The sequence below is a fragment of the Kogia breviceps genome, chromosome 19 (assembly GCF_026419965.1).
Source record: "Kogia breviceps isolate mKogBre1 chromosome 19, mKogBre1 haplotype 1, whole genome shotgun sequence".
Taxonomy (NCBI): domain Eukaryota; kingdom Metazoa; phylum Chordata; class Mammalia; order Artiodactyla; family Physeteridae; genus Kogia; species Kogia breviceps.
In genome coordinates, this window is record NC_081328.1 from 6758180 (window position 1) to 6777304 (window position 19125).

Here is a 19125-nt window from a genome sequence, read left to right on the forward strand (position 1 = left end):
TAGTTTGAGAGGTTACTGCATTCATTATTAACAGGATAAAGGAAAAACTATCTCAACAGATGTAGACAAGCTTTACTGCTGTAAAACTCAGTAATAATTTTAAAAGGTTGATCTGGTTCATTTCTTTTGTCTACGGGTGAAGAAATTTTCCACCCATTGGGTATAAAGCAGCCTCTCAGTGAAATTTTCCGCTCCTGATTTCCTTTACCTGCCCCATTCTCGGGAGGTTGAATTTTTTTTTTAAGTTAGGTGATGCATCTCTAACCAGAGAGACTGACGCCGCCTTATCTCTCTCTCTCCTCCCCAGCCTCACCTTCTTGCAGTTCCCAGTGTTGAATCTACCAGGTCGAGGCCAATGGTAAGGAAGGACATACCTCTGACACGTAGGACATCCACTCTTTCTCACTGTCGGGCCTCTTAGAGTAAGAGTTGTAGAAGATGACGTCTTTCACCAGCACAGCCAGGGCTCTCAGGATGAAAGAGGCAAACAAGTTCATGTGGATATAGTTGCGTGTGCAGTGGAGTTTTCTGTGCAAGGAGAAAACCGAGTGTCTTCCCTCCGAAAAGAACGGCTCAGACCAACAGGTGTGTGCCTGAAACCCGTGCATCTGCCACCGAAGGGCGCGGGTCCAGAGTGCAGTCTCCAAGGCTGGAGAGCTGGCTTAAAGGACCTTTCCTCTCGGGGCCTCACTTTCCTCACGTGTAAGCTGGAGCGAGTAGCAGCTATCGTCTGTAGCGTGCTCAACGTGCCTGGCTATGTTCCAAGCTATTTGCTTGTGGGGACTTACAGCTCCCAACGTTACAAATGGGGGAATTGAGGCAGAAAGCTTAAGTCCAAAGTCCCAGAGCAGTAAGTGGCAGAGCTGAGATTTAGACCCAGAAACTCTGAAGTCAATATATGGCTCTCCGGGACTCTACTCCCTGTAGGAACAAGGGCACTCACCACAAAGGGCTGCGGGAGGATTCAACCAATTAATGGGTGAAACGTGCTCACACAGTACCTGGCACTTAAGTGCCTGGAAAATATCAGCTCTCATGACCTCCCTCACCCGGCTGGAGCCTCCTGTGCCAGCTGATGTAGAACTACATCCTCGGTGTCTCTAGCGAGAGGACCCTTTTCCAGCGCTGTGCTCTCAGAGCCCTGCCTATGCCCCCGTGCAGCACGTGTCCGTCCAGTCCTGCCTTGCTTTAGAGCTACTATGACTTTTTTCAGTTTCCAAAAAGGTTTGAGCTGGTCTTTGTGTTTTACTATTCACGCATCCTCCTCCCTAGACGGGGCCCAGAGCCAGAGACAAAACGGACACGTGGTCAACCCAGGCTCTGCTAAAGTTACTTCCTCCGGGGCCAGGCAGTTATTTTTCTCCTGGCCTGGTTCTGGGACTTTGGGAAGGCGAGTGGAGGAGGTCACGGAGAGCAGCGGGCACAGGCTGTGGAATTCTCTCCCGTTGTTCAGTAATTGTTCCGCCAGTGGGGTGAGTGGTCCGGACTCCGCTCTCTGCCCTAGGACCTCAAGAACATCATGGGACTGAGGGGTCAGGCGGGGCCAGCCCTGGGCCTCGCAGAGCCCAGGTGGGAGCTGCTCTGGAATTGGCATCCAGGTCTCCACATCTGCGTCGAATACCCATTCTGCCACATTACACTCCGTTACGTTCCTCGATGGACCAAGACCGGGAGACAGCCTTGGAGGGCTCCCTAGGGGGGTCTGTAAATATCCCACTTGGGTCGTTTCTAAAAACATGACTTAGTAAAACGCATCCAGGTTTTGGATTCTGAAAGACAGTAGAAGGGAGTGAAAATGCTCAGGCTCTGGACCGCCCGGCTGCGATCCCGGCTCCATCACTTGCCAGCTGTGTGACTGTGAGCCAGTCATGTCATCTCTCCATATTTCAGTTATAACTCACTTATAAAATGGGGTAAGAATAAGGCCAATCTCCTAGGATCGGAATTCACCTTAATTCTGATTAGAAAGAGACTCAAATGACTTAATGCAGGTAATGTGCTTAGAACGGTGCCTGGCACCCAGAAAGCACTCAAATACGATCGATGGCTAATTGGGGTCCAAGGGCCCTGGATTAAAACCCGGGCTTTCCCACTCATCAATTTGTTTTGGGGGCAGTTTTTTAATCTCGTCCATAAAAATAAGGCATCTGGTGGAGTTGTGGTAAGAAGGGGCTGTGGTAGTAATGGGTGTAACTAGGAATTTAGATCAGGGCTGGGCAGAGGTCATCTAATCCCAAAGAGGTAGAAGCAGGGTTGGGAGTCCCAGATTCCAGTCCTAGCTGTGCTTTGCGACCTGGGGTGACTCAGTGTCTTTCTCTGGACCTCTGAGATCCCCTTCCTTTGCCTACAAAACGGGATGGATGGACTGGAGACCCTCTCGGGTCCCTTCCAGCTCCGAGGAGCCATGAAATCATCCAGCCCAGTCTCCTGCCTTCTAAAGGGAGCCAACGAGCACATACCTGGCTACCTGTCTGAACACGTGACAGCAGAAGTTCCACTCACCGAAGAAACAAGAGGAGGGTGAGAGCCAGGAAGAGGGAGACGATGGAGAGGGAGTACCCGACAGTATACAACAGCTGCAGGGTCGACAGCAAGGCGCGATGTTCCACCTGAACGCAGAGAAAGAGCAGGTGTGACCGCCAAGCCAGGCAGCTATGGTGTCCACCCCCCTCTCCATGCCCCAAACCCTAGTCGACCTGTTGATACCACAGCTCTCTGGCACATCTCAGAGTTCGAGGAACCTTCATGAGTGAAGAGCCCACCGGGGGTCTCACCTCCATGGCTGGTTCCACTGACCAGGAGTGATGCACTGAGATTCACGATATCATAAGAGCATTGTGCCCAGGACAAGAGGACATCTTGGGAATGAGGACACAGGTTCTTTGCCCCCAAGCGTGCTGTGCCTAGAGCATCGGGGTCCCTGTGCCTGGAAGACAGGGCCAGGTCTCCATCTGGATGTCTCCTTTCCAAAGTAACTCTTCATAGATGATCTCTTTCACAAAGACCCACTTAAACACTGGAATATTTTCCCCGAGTCCCAGGATACCCTGATTGTGAACAGAGGTCAGTTTACTGGCAATTCTGTTATTAAGTGTGATTTTCCAAAGGAAATCCCATCTTCTCACTCGATCCACTGTGCATATAGCCATCAAGATTATGTTTCTGAATAGATCTTTGCAGAAGAACCCACAGTAAATACGTATTACCTGCTAGGTTACGCCTAAACTTCTCTGCATAACTCTTTCATCAGCTTTACTGAAGTATAATTGGGGTACAGTAAGCTGCACATATTTAAAGTATAAACCTTGGTGAATTTGGACATGAATATATCTGGGATTTCATCACCACATTCAAGATCATGAACATTTCCGTCACCTCCCGAAAGTTTCCTCGTGACCCTTCGTAATTCACCCCCTCTCACTATCGCTTGCCTTTAGAGGGTGGTTTGCATGGTCTAAAATGTTATATAAATGGAGTCTTATAAGTATTCTATTTTTTGGTCAGGCTTGTTTCCCTCAGAATAATTATTTAGGGATTGATCCATGTCATAGCATGTACCAATAGTTCATTCCTTGGCTGTTTTCAAAAAGGCAACAAATAACAAGTGTTGGTGAGAATGTGGAGAAAAGCAAGCCCTCCCACACTGTTGATGGGAATGCAAACTGGTGCAGCCACTATGGAAAACAGCACGGAGATTCCTTCCAAAAATTAAGACTAGAACTACCGTTTGATCCAGCTATCCCACGTCTTGGTATTTACCCAAAGGATACAAAAACACTAATTCAAAAAGATGTATACACTCTTATGTTCATTACTTACAACAGCCAAGATACGGAAACACCCTAAGTGCCCAGCAACAGCTAAAGAAGATGTGGCAAATATATACAAGAATGCTACTCGGCCATAAAAAAGATGAAATCTTGCCATTTGCAAAAACACGGATGAACCTTGAGGGTATTGTGGTGAGTGAAATGAGTCAGACAGAGAAAGACAAACACTGTATGATTTCACGCCTACGTGGAACATAAAAAAATGAACAAAAACAAAAACCAAAATAAACGATCGAACCAAACAAAGACAGACACGTATATACAGAGTAGTGGTTGCCAGAGGGGGAGGGGCGGGGGGAGGGTGTAAAGAGTAAAGCAGATCAACTATATGGCGGTGGATGGAAAGTAAATTTTGGGTAGTGAGCACGCTGTAGGTATACAGAAGTAGCAACAGAATGTTGTCTACATGAAACTTAAATAATGTTGTAGACCAATATTACCTCAATAAAGAGTAAACCTAAAATTTTTAAAAATTTAATAGCTCGTTCCTTTTTTATTGCTGAGTAGTATTCCATTGTGAATACACCGCAATTTACTTATGCACTCACCCACTGATGGACATTCAGACTGTTTTCAGAGTTTGGCTCTCACATATAAAGTCGCTCTGAGAATTTCTGTACAAGTTTTTACGTGGACATGGGTTCTCATTTCTCTCAGATAAATATCTAGAAAGAGAATGATGTGGTAGCGTGGTGTACGTTTTAACTTCTCAAGAAACTGCCAAACTGTTTTCTAAATAAGTTGTATCAATTTCCATCCCCACCAGAGTGCCAGCTGCTTGAGGGTCTACTACCGCTTCCTACGATCAGTCTTTTAAATTTTAATCATCCAAATGGGCGTGTAGCAGTATCTTATGGTGGCTTTATTTGCACGTGTCTAATGATTAATGATTTGAGAATCACTCCGTGGGCTTATTTGCCGTCTCTATATTTTGTTTAGTACAGTATCTGTCCAAATATTCGGCCGTCTTTTAAATTGGATTGTTGGTCTTAATTTTGAATTGTAAATCTTCTTTATATAGTCTAGATATAAATCTGTCAGATACATGTTTTGCCAGTGTTTTCTCTCATTTTGTGGCTTGCCTGTTTATTTTTTTTAACGGTGTCTTTCAAAGAGCATAAGTTTTAAATTTTGATAAACTCCGATTTATCAACTTTTTCTTTTACAGTCGTTTCCTGTTATCTGCAGTATTGCTCTCTGTGGTTTCAGTTACCTGCTGTCAACCTTCGGTCCAGAAGTATTACATGGAAAATTTCAAAAAGAAACCATGCATGAATTTTAAATTGTGCGCCGTTCTGAGTAGCGTGGTGAAATCTCACACCGCCCCGCTCTGTCCTTCCTGAGCCGTGAAGTCACCCCTGTGTCCAGCACATCCTGCCCGTTAGTCACTTCCCTCTTGGTTATTAGCTAGACTGTCTTGGTACAGCAGGGCTTGCGTTCAAGTGACCCTTATTTTACTTAATAATGGCCCCAAAGAGTAGTGATGCTGGCAATTCGGATGTGCCAAAGCGAAGCCACAAAGTGCTTCCTTTAAGTGAAAAGATGAAAGTTCTCGACTTAATAAGCAAAGAAAAAAAAAAATCACATGCTGAGGTTGCTAAGATCGACAGTAAGAACCAGTCTGCTATCTGTGGAATTTCAGAGAAACGTGCTAGTCTTGCTGTCACACTTTAAACTGCAAAAGTTACGGCCACAGTGCATGATGAGCACACAGTGAAGACGGAAAAGACACAGTGTGTACAATTTTGAAAGACAGACAGACACACATACACACACACAATCTCCTTAAAAAAGCACCAGTTGACATGCATAAGGACCCCCAGTGAGTTGTCAGTTGGAAGAACATAACATATCTCGTTTGCCAAAACTCCAAAGGGCATAGATTTACTAACACTGGCCTTTTTTGGGCAAAAATTCAACCCTCTACTAGAAACACAGGTAAACATGGCCAGAAAGTTATTTTTTAAGTATTTGATTTCTTGGAAATATGGCCATTTGCAGAGAGGGGGAGGCAGTGCCCGTGTCCTCACTGCTCTAAAGAGAGAAAACTTTACTTCCTGTCTTGGAAAGTGCAGTTTTCCCATCTTGTTTTGCTGTCCCTGTCGGCAGACCTCAGCCCAGAGCAAAAGCAGCAGGCATCTCACACCTGCTGGTGAATTCCTCGTCACCGTCACCGCCTGTTGCCAGTCTCTTCAGAGTCACCTGGGGAGCTTTCCCACCAGTACTGACACCTAGACCCCCACCACACGCCCACTGACTCAGAATCCGTGAAACCATTCATTCAATATTTACTAAGCGCCCGCTGTACGTAAAGGCTTTTGTGCGCCTTTAGCAGCACTAGGCCAGGGGGCGGCACGTATTCTGATATAACTCTGACTCTGTCATTGTTCTCAAGCAGCTTCATCCAGGAGGGAAGATGAGAAATACATACAAAGTGCCCAGTTCACGGCGTGCAGTTAGCATGAGTTTGGCATTGTGAGAAAAGTCAGACAAATCCTTGAGATAAGCTGAATCCAACCCAACCACAGGTATGATTTTAATACCTTTAAGAGGTGTGACCTGTCGCATGGCCTAGGGAACACGGACTTCTGCCAACTCAAGTCAAGTAATAAAGTTAAAAAGAGGTTGAGAAAAAAAATTCCCTGCGGAGGTAGAGGATCTGATGAAAGGTTCTTCATGCCTGATGGGAAGATGTGATAGACAAGAGAGCCAAGGATGGGCCAGTTCCCACTGGGAAGGAACCACAGACATGATATGAGGATTCACTGCCCAGCAAACAGGCTGGATCCTGGTGACGGAGCCAGCACTCTTACTTACGTCATGGTGACGAGGGATCAGGCTCCCTCCAGAGAACTGTATGTCTATCAACTCTTTCGACCCTCACACAGTACATGCAATAAATACACTCTGCTGGGGATGGACGGGGAAGCAGAGGCACAGAGCCGTGGAGGGAGGCGTATAAAGAGCTAGGGAGCAAAGACGCTGGACGCGAGTCGGGCTGCCAGGCCCTTGGCCTTGAGCTTGTACCCTGGCCGCTAGGTGTGTGTCCCTCAGGACACACTGTCTCCTGCCACCACCAAGTCTACATTCTAGGAGGGGGCAGATGCCAGAGAATGTCAGGGAGGGGCAGGTGCTGGCAAGGCTGGGGCAGTGGTACAAAGTGACCATGGAGACCGTTCTCCACGGGGTGGCCTCGGAAGACTTCACTTGGAAGGAGACATTGAGCTTGAAATGTGACTGATGGGAAGGAGAGGCCACAGAAGAGCTGGGGCAAGTGTTCCAGGCGGAAGGAACAGCACGCACAGGGGCCGGGGCGCCTTGCCTGACAGGTTCGCATCTCATCCCAGCAGCAGAAGAGAGGCTGTGGCTGCCACCCGGCTTGCTGTGTTGGGTGACGGAGGACCCTCCCAGGTGAGTCTGGGGCAGGCGCACTGGGGGCGGGCTCTTTGTGTGGCCCCTCTGGCGGGGACCCCGGCACAGGCTGGTTTGGGCCCCGGGGCCCGACCTCACCGAGCCCAGCTGACTCACTTTTCGCTTGAAGCTGTGGTCCTCAGCGCATTCTGAGTTGTCCTGCCAAATATCTGTGGAGTTCTCCAGCGTCTGCCAAGTGCCCTGAGAAAGGCAGTATCTGTAGGCCCTTCCTGAGTTCTCTGAAAGTAAACACAGCTCTGGGGGAAAGGTCAGGACACGCAGCCCGTTCCCCGAGCACGTGGGAAGGCCCTCAGCCTCACCGCAAAGCTGTGGAAAATCCCAGGGAAAAGGAATTTTCACTTCCCCTTCTGGGGGCTCACAGCATCCTTGCTGTTTATTTAGGATGGAAAGAAAAACACGGAAGCCTCTACATCTCATAACAAACCATGTTCCGTTAATGTCTGCTGTGTTTACCCAGAGTCCCTGGAGCTGGAACAGTCCCCGGTGACTCAGAGATGTGACAGCCCTCCAAGGTGTGGCCCAGCTGGGAGACGCAGACCTGGGGCTTCCTGATGCCCGAGAGGCCATGCCACGAAGAAGAGAGGGTGCTGGGCCAAGCCAGCTCTGCCACCTATGAGCTCTGTGGCCTTGGGCAGGGCCTTACCTCTCCTCTGTCCCTCAATTCCTGCCTCTGATGACAAGTCTTGACTCTTCTACCTCCAATATTTTTCTTTACTCTTTCTACCTCCAATATTTTTCTTTACTCTTTCTTCTTCTTCCCAACCTCTTGCCTCTGCCTGTATCCACGTCCTCATCCTCTCTTTTTCTGGACTACGGCAGGAGCTTCCAAACTCACCTCTCCGATCCCCCGCCACCCCTCAGTTCATCAACCACAGGCTACCAGCGTCATCTCCCCAAACCACAAACCCTATGAGGTCCTTTCTCGTGCCTTAACACCTTCACTGGCTCCACAAAATCTTTCTCTACAGAGAGGAGTTTAAATAAAGTTGAAATAAAGCCTGTAGCATAAAAAGCACAGTTTGCTTCGCGATCAGGCCCGGCCTCATGGTCAGCCTTCTGTGCCCGTATATTCTCTCCCTTCTCATATTCTAATGCTCCTTCCTCTAAAATCTCATCCACGAGAACTCTGCTCCATCCTTTCTTCTCCAAACCCGTCCACCGGTGCCACGTCCTCCTCTGACATCAGACACCCCACCTGGATTCTAAAAATTTGATACACACAGTGTCGAGGGAAAGAGTAACTTCCTACCTTTTGGGAGTCACACTCCCTTGAGTACATTTCAGGGGCCCAGAACCCAAATTTTTTTTTTTTTTTTTTTTTTTGCGGTACGCGGGCCTCTCACCACTGGGGCCTCTCCCGTTGCGGAGCACAGGCTCCGGACGCGCAGGCGCAGTGGCCGCGGCTCACGGGCCCAGCTGCTCTGCGGCACGTGGGATCTTCCCGGACCGGGGCACGAACCCGCGTCCCCTGCATCGGCAGGCGGACTCTCAACCACTGCGCCACCAGGGAAGCCCCCAAAATGTTTTTTTAAAGGCCTTTAACTCAACTTCTTTGTAAGTTTGGATTTTTGATCACGTTTTCTCTTAGAGTGGAATCGACCTGTGTTTTTAGCTCTTGGGAAGGACCAGGTAGACGGTAGAGCTGGGCGACGTTGATCCGTTCCATGTGCCCTCAAGGAGTCGCAGACTTTCGGGTCCTTAAAGCGCTGAAGGAATCCAAGGAGTGTGACCTTAGTGGGGTTCGGCCTCACCTCCCACTTATGAGCACCTACTGTGTGGTGGACCCAATGTGTGCCTTCCCGTTCATGCCTCAAAATGCCCTTAAGAATCGGCTGTTATCCGCTTCACTTTACAAGGAAACCACAGCTTAGAGGGCTCTGGGAACTCTCCCGAGGTCTCAGCGTATAAAGCCCTCCCTTCGGGCTCCTGACTTCAGCAAGCTCTTTCCTCCCCACTGAACGGACCCCGCTGGTCCAGCAAACTCTCTAGTATCTTCCCTTCAGCTTCACATCCTCAGGCCTTCTGGGCTGATTCCCACTGGATTTCCCCAGCTCCACAGACTGTGTCACTACTGCTCCCATCCAGAAATGCATCTTCCTTTGACATTCTCTCTCTTTGCACTGGAGGCATCAAAATATTGCAACCAAATTTTAACCGATGTGATGATTTCTTGGGCTGAAATTAAGTACAAACTATCACCATCTTGCCTTCTCAGAAACCCATTCTCAGGAATTCCCTGGCGGTCCAGTGGTTAGGACTCCGCGCTCTCACTGCCGAGGGCCCGGGTTTTGATCCCTGGTCGGGGAACTAAGATCCTGCAAGGCACGCGGTGTGGTCAAAAAAAAAAAAGAAAGAAAGGAAGGAAGAAAGAAACCCATTCTCATTCTCATTTTGTTTGGCCTGGAACTTTGTAACCACTGATGTTCCTTGAGAATAGCGGCCCGTTCTTAGATTTGAATTGTTTCACTCCCCACCCGTCCAGAATCACACAACCAGGAGGCTGGGCTGCTGGGGCAGGTGGAGGTGGCTTCTAGGTAATGGTCACTTCAGGGCGAGCTAAGGGTAAAATTCCCCGTCCAAGTCCCATGGGGCCGAAAAGCAGCAATTCCTCCCAACGCTGTGGTGAGGGTAGTCTTGACGGCCTTCCTCTCCATCTGAGAAGCAAGAACTGCAGGGACGTGGGCCTCACTGTCGTGTCCCCCGTCTCTTTCTCCTCTCCATGACGGTGATAACTGCTCCTCTCACTGCAGCGAAGTCTGTGGTAGCCAGACTTGGACTCTCAGCTCTTCAAAGGAAAGAGGACTCTTGATAGAAACAGAACCTCCAGACGCAGAAGACTTGCAGGAAAGACAAGAGAAGAAGCAGGGAGGAAAAGGAAGGTGTGTTACTGACAGCTTAGAAGGAGACCTTTCGTGGGACAAGAGGGCTGGAGAAAAGAACCTGGCTGGAGCCTTCTAACCGCCCCTTGGCTGGTCTGCCCAGGAGGGACCAGCCATAAAGGAAATGTTAGAAATTGGTGAAATAAGACTTATTACCTTTGCGCCACCAAGGTAAGTAGGAGGGGCAGGGAACAGAGACATTTCCCGCAGTGGAATGAGGCCAGCATACGTACTGATCAAAGGTCCCGTTACAAACCGTGCCTGCGGAAGGAAGAGGACAAGATAAACTGATGGAGCCCAGAACCCACCTCCCTGGCCTCGGAAGCTGGCGTAGGCTGCGCTGGGACCAGCAAGGGGCGTCGCACTCTCCCGGTGGGTCAAGGATGAGGAGGCATGTGGAGAGGACAGGAATGCTTCACGCAGCCCCGCACCGTGGCTCTGTCTACCCAGCTTGACCCCTGGCGGTGGTCCAGTCTTTTATGTCAGTGTGTACGTCACGCTGATTTTGGTTTACTTTACATGAGCTGAACTCTCACAGAAACTCAGGGTCAGGAGGACACTTGGATGTTCAGCCAGCATCTTCTGTCCCATAATTAACTAAATAATTGTCAAACCTTCACCAGTTAGATCCTGGAACACCCGGAATATGAAATGCGCAAAATGACCGGTGGATATAAGGGGATTTGCAGGATCCAGGTTCTTGGTCATGTGTGCCGGACGTAAGCACTACCTGGTCAGATTTCTCGGTCTGAAGATTAATCCAAGGATCGTTATGAAATATTTGGGCGCCTCAAGCTCAGGGTATGATTTACACCCCGGCGCTTGGCCATGAGATACTATAAACATTAGCCCCACCCTCATGGGCCCCCAGAGTCAAATGAGGGGTTTCAGGCTGGGCCCCAAACAGCCGCATTGCAAGCTCCTCACTGCCGGTCACCCAGCGTCATTTCCTACCATTGGCTCCCTATTAAGCTAGAACTCGGGGGCCACTCAGCGTGACGAGCCAGGTTGCTGGTGGTTGCCGGTATCGGGACCCCGCAAACGCAGATCTGCTGGGTTCTGGGCTGGCTCGGGGCACCCTATGGACCTGGGTGTCAAGTGTCAGCACCCAGTGTGTAGGTGTTCACCTGGCTGAGCTGCCCAAAGCGTGGCACCTGACCAGGAGGACCTGCCGCCCTGCTTTGACCCCAGGAAGCAAGATTCCTCTAGGTGGGAGTGGTTCCTGCAATGAGTCAAGCCTTGGTGGCCGCCCACCTGGCTGAAGGACTATTTAGAGGGAGGAGGGCATAGCTCGGAGGCTGGGACTGCCTTCAGGTCAGGAAAAGGCAGAGAGAGTTTATAGTGTCCTGTCAACCTCCGGGTGCCTGAATGAAATGATCTGAAGGAAGCCAGGAGAACAAGGGGGAGGCAGCTTTCATCCACAGTCTCCAGTCTCAGAGGCAGTGGGCCAAGGCTCCTTATTCCTTTCTTTTCTTTAAAAAAAAAAAAAAAAAAAAGAAAAGAAATTGGATGTACCCAAAGAGTCAGCATATAGGCAGGAGAGGCTGTGCGCTGACCAAACTATTAACATATTAGCTAGAATGCTCTAAACCTAATGTAGACTGGGATAAGAGAAGCCTTAACACCATGAGAGACCAAAGGACACCCCCCTCAACACACAGTAGATTCCTGGGTTAATCTACAACAGCGGCTCATGTCATGTGATTAGGTGGTCAGTGTGCTGTGACAGATGGCTTTTATCAAAGACGACCACACGCATATATACCCCATCTCGCATGCTCTTTTACGATGGGGGCAGGTAGCCTTTCTAACTGTCTGACCCAACTGAACACGGCAGAAGTGACTTCCAAGGCAAGGTCACAAAAGGCAACGTGGCCTCTGGCCATGCTTGTCCTTGCAACCCAGCCACCATGCTGTGAGGAAGCCCAGGCCATATGGAGAGACCACATGGACGTGTTCTGGCCAGCAGCCCCAGCTTGATTCCCAGCATCAACCAGCACACATGGGCGTGAACCAGGCTTCACATGAATCCAACCCCTGGCCTTTGAGTCTTCCAGCTAAACTCCGGACATTGTAGAGCAGACAAAAGCCATCTTTAGTGTGCTCTGTCTGAATTCCTGACCCACAGAAACTGTGAGAGATAATAAATCATTGTTATTACTGTTTTAAGCCACTAAGCTTTGGGGCTATTTGTTATACAGCCATAGATAGCTGATACATGTACTTACCAGAAGTTTCCTTGAGTAAGTCTCTCAGACACTTCTCTTTGTACTGAGCCCACTTCCGAGTTGTCTCCTCAAGGAGAGATCCCGTAACCTGAGCAGAGAAAACCACGGTGACCCCCAGTTAGCAGCAAGCACAGAGGTGGCCTTGTTATCATCTCACACCATGATTCTCAAACCTTCCCACTGATGAGTCCATAATGGCCTGCACCTCGAAACAATTTCTTTGGTAACTTATGTCCTATCTTCAAGATACATACACATTTCACATGCACTCCATAATCTAATCATATTGGGTTTGAAACAAACACAAAAGCTTTTTTCCAAAATCTTCAATGAGCTTGACATTTCAAGAGGACGCAATATGCCCATCCTGACGCTTCACCACCAACCAGAAGAACAGCTGCATGCTTCTAAGACTCTGTGGATCTCAAAGAGAGGGGTAGCACACTAAGAGGGCTCAACGGTGGTCAGAGAAGAGCCGGAACAATTGCAGGGCCTGTGCTGTCCCGCCCAGGTGGCTGTGGGTCCAGAGTTGAAGGCATTGGGTCACAGATGCTCTGCTACTGTACCGAGGCTTCGGGATCTTTCTTCTTTCCTACGTCCCATAGAACCTTGGATATACGGCATACATTTTGGGGGCTTTCCAGATAATTGGGTTGTCTAACAACTTCTAATTGTGTAGCTGAACCATTTGTTTTGGTTTTAAAGGGGCTGTCCCTTCTTCAATTTACTCATTTTAATTGAGAACTTACTGTGTGCCAAGGCTTTCCATTAGGAAGGAATTAAGGGGGTCCAAAGATGGGCAAGACACAGTCTCTGCCCTAAAGGACTTAGCGTCCGCTAAAGATAAGGCAATTATATAAGCGGCTGGCCTAAGTCGAGTGACGGTCTCCCCCTGTCTTCCTCTGCTTCCAAACGGGCCCCTCCCCTAGTGGCTCAGTTCTGGCACCATCGTCCTCTCAGCCACAAACCAGAAGCCAGGACTCGTCCCCCCACTCCCCCCCCACCCCCATATCCACCTATGCACCCGAGTCTGTCCTCATGCGTTTCTCTCCTGTCCAAGCCGGCCTCCCATTCCCTTCACCTCCTCACTGGTGCCACGTCCCCCCTCCATGCTGTTCCAGGGGGACTGGTCCCCAGGGCTGACCTGAGAATGGGGGGTGCCCTGCCTAGTCTTCCCCTCAGGACCCCTTGACTCAAGAATGAACTTCTCAGCCACACCCGTCCCAAGTCTCTCAACCCCCATCCTTCTCTCCCATGACTTGGGGTCTTTGCCCTTCCCGTCGGCACCTTCCTTCCACACTCGCTTCCTCTGGCTCACTCCCAGTTCACGTGTTGATGCTCAGCTCAAGCTCATGGCCGCTGGTCCCATTTGGCCACGTCTCTCACCGAAGCCTGGAGCTAGTAACCCTCCGCGGTGCCCCGGGACCCCACACACGACCCATCACTTGGTACTGTCATTGGCGGGTCACACGTTCATCTCGCTCACTACCCCGTATGTTCCCGGAAGGGCCGAGCTAGCCCTTCATCTCTGAACACCAGCCCTTAGCACTGGGGCTACTGTCCTCTTTCTCCCTCATTTTCCAGCTAAAGAAACAGAGGCTCAGGGATGGGCCGAAGAGGGGTCTGGTATGAACCCGGCAGGGGTTAAATATGTGATCTGGGCTAAGATCACCCAGCTAATCAGTCAGCTTTGTGGCTTTGTCTCCTCTCACAAGGGGTAACAGACTCAGTGCTTTTCTGGGCCAGGTAGGTAACCTGAAAGAATGAGGTAGGACACAGGTGATGGTGGGGCTATTGTAAATTGGGGAGATAGTCCACCACTAGGCATTCAGACACACACGCACACGCACGCGCACACGCACACGCGCACACACACACACACACACACACACAGAATGAAACAAACAAAACCCATCTATGAGCCCCACAGGTATAGCTAGTTTTCACCTCCTGAGTAATTAGTCCAATCTACCCCCTCCCCCATCTGCCCCACCATGCCCCCCTGCCCAATCCCATGGCATTCACATTAGGGTCTGTGAGTAGTTGCTTTGCAATTTTTCCAGAGAATCACACAGCCAACTGTCTGGAAAAGAGCTAGTATGGCCATCATTGGACAAGAGGTGCCCAAACTTTCTCAGCTCTCGGTGCCTTTCGTGTCTCGATAATTTTTCCACGGCATCCCCAGGCCAAAAGAAATATCTAAAGTTCCACTAATTAAGTAGGTAGGCCCGAACAAACTTAGTGCCTGCTGGGGATTGTAAAACGTCTCAGACCTGAGAATCAGACTGGCCATCACCACCTGTGCTCCTGTCCCACACTGATTTTTGTGCAGTGCTTGCTTTTTATCACAGCAACTGCAAAGAAGCCCAGCTCTGCAAAGATACAACATCATCCAAAGGAATGGATAATAATAATGTAGCGCTGCTTCCCTCAAAAAATTAAAATATCTAACAGCACGCCTGCGAGTTCACAGCAGTGCCCTGGGGCACCTTAGCACACAGTTTGGGAACCACGGGATTAGCCAATAAGTAGTCATCACGATGATAATGATGATAAAATAATTGGCATTTATCCCTTGGTTTCAGTTTCCAGTGAGTTTTAAATCTCCAGTAATAATCTCTCTCTCAGTTATGGCCCAAGAGGCACAATGGAACATAAGAACACATTGTTTAAAGAAATACACATCCTAATGGGACCATAACTGACTATTATATTATTTTTACAAATTCAGCAGAGATGTTGAGAACCAAATCATCAGCTTCCACATTCCTCCACGTCACCAAAGAAAGACCCTTTCTTGGATAAAGTGCTGTTTATATCCACCAGGACCCGGCAGAGGAATTGTATATGTGAGCTGTCCCTGGACTAACGTTCTCCTATCCCCCTGCTCTTTGCCATGACTGATAGCCATGGTCAAAAGAAAAAAATAAAACGTAAGAAGTTGGGCTTCCCTGGTGGCGCAGTGGTTGCGAGTCCGCCTGTCGATGCAGGGGACGCGGGTTCGTGCCCCGGTCCGGGAGGATCCCACGTGCCGCGGAGCGGCTGGGCCCGTGAGCCATGGCCGCTGCGCCTGCGCGTCCGGAGCCTGTGCTCTGCAACGGGAGAGGCCGCAACAGCGAGAGGCCCGCGCACCGCAAAAAAAAAAAAAAAAAAAAAAAAAAGTTACCTGTGAGGGCTTCCCTGGTGGCGCAGAGGTTGTGAGTCCGCCTGCCGATACAAGGGACGCGGGTTCGTGCCCCGGTCCGGGAAGATCCAACATGCGCCTGGGCCTGCGAGCCGCGGCCGCTGCGCCTGCGCGTCCGGAGCCTGTGCTCCGCAACGGGAGAGGCCACAGCAGTGAGAGGCCCGCGTACCGCAAAAAAAACAAAACAAAACCTAAGAAGCACTGAATCTGGTCAGTCTAGAAGAGCTGGACAGACTCAGACTGTCTTCCCAGGTATTTGTCCTCATGACACCAAAAACACAGGAGGCAAATCCAAGTTCAGTCACAGCCAAATCCAAATAAAGTAACGATGACAAAGTAATGACGAGTGGATGTTTTCTAACTGCAAAAGTTCAGCTTGATCTCGATTCCTCTTTCCCTTGCACGGGCAACCAGCATCACAACACACTTGGCTGAGAAGGGAGTAAGGAAAAGGAGGGAAACGCTGCTGTTGACTTGCTTTAAATAAAACTTCTATTACTCTTCGTTACTGAAGGAATAGACTTCACTGTAAATAAAATAAAAACGAACAGACAAGCAAAAAGGGGAGAAGATGGAATCTTCATCTTTTTAGTCAGAAATAACCATCTCCTTTCAGACTCTTCTCTCTGCACTCACATACATCCTTTTTCTTTCTTCTTTCTTTTCTTCTTCATTTTAACCCAAAAGGAAATCATACTGTTTTGGAGCCTTTTTTTCCCACTTGAAGATACATTGTGACTATATTTCCATTTCAAGAACTACACTTGTAAAACACCATTTTAAGAGCTCCATAATTTTCTATGGATGAATGTGACATAATTTATTTTTTAAATCCTCTAGGATCGAACATCTACTTTGTTTTAGATGTTTGGTAATATAAATGATGCTGTAGTGAAAATATTCTCAGCTAAAAATTTGAGCACATCTTTGTTTTCTTAGGAAAAAAATCTTTGAATTGGAATTTCTGGTCATAGATTATATACTCTTAAAAGGTTTTGACAATGTACTGCCAAACTATCTATCCTAGCCAAAAAAATAATTTTTATTTTAAAATATTCACCTTTTTACACTCTCATCAGCAAAGTATGAAAGAGCCACACATTCGCTTCTTAAAGAGCCTTAGAGAGTTTATATTTTTTGATGCCAAAGCAACTGCTAATTAACTGAGTTGTGGGGAGGGGGAGGAGAAGTGAGAAGATAGCACCGTTTCCCAGCTCGAATTTAAAAACTAAACTATGCCTGAGAATTTCTCATTAAGTGAATGTTATGAAGACTTCCAGCCAAAAAGCACATCGCGGTCATTTATTATATCCACGCAGGGCCAGCGTCGATGAGCAAAACTCATCGTGGCAAAATCTATGCAAAGCCTTGTAACATAAACATCTGGAGAAAGAAGATGGGTTTTAAGATGGATAACCAAGAGGAGGGTCTTCAGGATTATATACACACACTCCCCAGGACAGAGAGAGGGAAGAGGTTCTGAAAACAGACGGGGCGGCAGAGGCGGGGAGGGGACGCTGCTCACAGGCACGTTATCAACTATGAAAATACCGAGGTGTGGCTTGGTCAGCGTCACAAGCTGGCCTGAGGCACTGCAGATTCTGCTGTTGTCATGTAGAAGTATTCGTATGTCAACAGCTTCCAAGGAATGCTGGGGATGAAAGAACACAGGACTGCGAATAGACGGGGGGGGGGGGGGGGGGGGGGGGGGGGGGGGGGGGTAGGTGCGACGGCTCCACTGCTCGCAAGCTACACCATTGCAGGGGATTGCGTCCTGTGAATCTTAATTTCCCCATCCGTGAAATGGGTTCAAAGGCTCATTGTGGGGGTTTGGGCAAGATGATTTAGGATAAGATGCCAAGTGCTGCAGCAGAGCTTGGCACCTAATAGACAGTTGACACATGGTTGTGGATAGGAGGTGAACAAAACCAGGCAATTAGCTGAATATACTCCATTTGAATATGAGATAGAGAATTGAAGCAAGGGTGAGAGACCTGTATCAAGCCTCCCAACAACGGCCCTGCCACTAAGTAAGCCTCGGGGCAGGTGGCAGGCCAGGCCACGCCCCTTTAGGAATGTTCTGGTCACTCACCAGAGGCAGCCACCATGGCAAGGATCCCGTGAAGCCATGGTCTGCGCTCACATCTGCCATGTGTGAGGGTTTGAAGCCAGCCTCTGGGAGGACTTGGATACACAGAATTTGGTAGGGGTTTTCTGCCTGTCTGCTTCTGGACCAGCACCAAAGAAAGTCTGATAAGGTGAACACTTATGAGAGCCAGCACCCAGCCCTCCCTCCATGGGAACAGTAGGCATTCAGAATTCCGAGGCTGCCAACAGAGACTAACTCTGCCCATGGACCAAAGGAAGAAGAGGAGCATTTCTCAAGACGCTTCCTTACTCAGGTGAACGGAACTGAATTTCCTTCACATCATGGCCCGGTATAAAAAAGGAATCGTGAAAAGGGAAGGGGCAAAGGTCTCATCTCCTTGGATGAGAATAAAACAAACTACCAAGAACGCCCAACTAAAGAAGATAGTTACATACATTACGATACATCCCTGAAGACCTTAAACATCAAGCCATGGAGCTACATTTTCTGACGTAGGAAAAAAGTTCAACCTCCTCGAGACTCAGTTTTCTCATCTGTAAAATGGGGTTAACAGGAGAACCTCCCTCCCAGGGTTGCTGAGTGCATGAAATGAGATAATCAGGGCCTCGCACCTGGCACCAGACCTGGGGCATAGTAACTGTTTCATGAAAGTGTTAGTTTGTGATATTAGTGTATTTTGTTAAGAAAAGAAGCATACTGCAAGAAAATATTTATAGCGTGAGTCTATGTTTGTTTTTTTAAAAAATATATGTAAATAAATGGTAGAAAAATGTCTTAAGTATAAGTCAAAAAATGTGAATGAGGGTGATCTCTGGGTGGTAGGATTACAGTGATGTGTGGTTTGTATTTGTGCTTTTCTGGATTTGGTAAGTTTATTTTTGTAAAAAATGAGCATTCTGTATTTTTATAATAGGAAGGAAGGAAGGAAGAAATGAAGGAAGGAAGGAAGGGAAAAAAAAAATCACCCATTCAATTTAAATAACTCAAACCTGAAAGAATGATGCAAGTGGACAAGAGGAAACATGCAGGAATTCTAAATGCTCTTTGCAGAGTTCACGCTGACATGGGAAAATGCTTATAATATGATGTAAAGGGGAGACCAGGATACAGAATGTTTTCTGCATCCTAATTCCAGCTGTGTAAAAAAAGATGCATAGAAAAAGGATTTGAGGAACATATGCCAAAGTACGAACAGTGATTACCTCTGAATGCTTGGATCATGGTTGATCATTGTTGTCTTAACATTTTCCAAATTGCCTGCAAGAGGTCTGAAGTGCTTCTACAATCAGAAAATACATACAACTGATAATAATAACAGTAACAATAATAATACAAACGGCTCTTACTTGCTTGATGGAAACCAGAAGCAGCAGGGCCAGGAAGGGCCTCGCAGGGGTCCAGAGAGCCCGCTTCCCAGGGGCGGGGGGAGGCCGGGCCCCCCGGGTGGGCAGAGTGTGGGCTC

General features: G+C 48.5%; 1 protein-coding gene across 1 annotated transcript in view; it reads right to left on the reverse strand.

Moving 5' to 3' along the window:
* The window catches only part of GLP2R (glucagon like peptide 2 receptor), a 38798-nt gene extending 30814 nt beyond the window's left edge, over positions 1-7984 (reverse strand). Inside the window, exons 1-3 of the mRNA XM_067021071.1 lie at positions 7359-7984; positions 2503-2609; positions 375-528 (exon numbers count right to left, since the gene is read on the reverse strand). Of these exons, the coding sequence (XP_066877172.1) occupies positions 375-528; positions 2503-2609; positions 7359-7829 (732 nt within the window). The 5' untranslated portion in view covers positions 7830-7984. The remainder of the gene's footprint in view (positions 1-374; positions 529-2502; positions 2610-7358) is intronic.
* Between the last annotated feature and the right edge of the window lie 11141 nt (positions 7985-19125).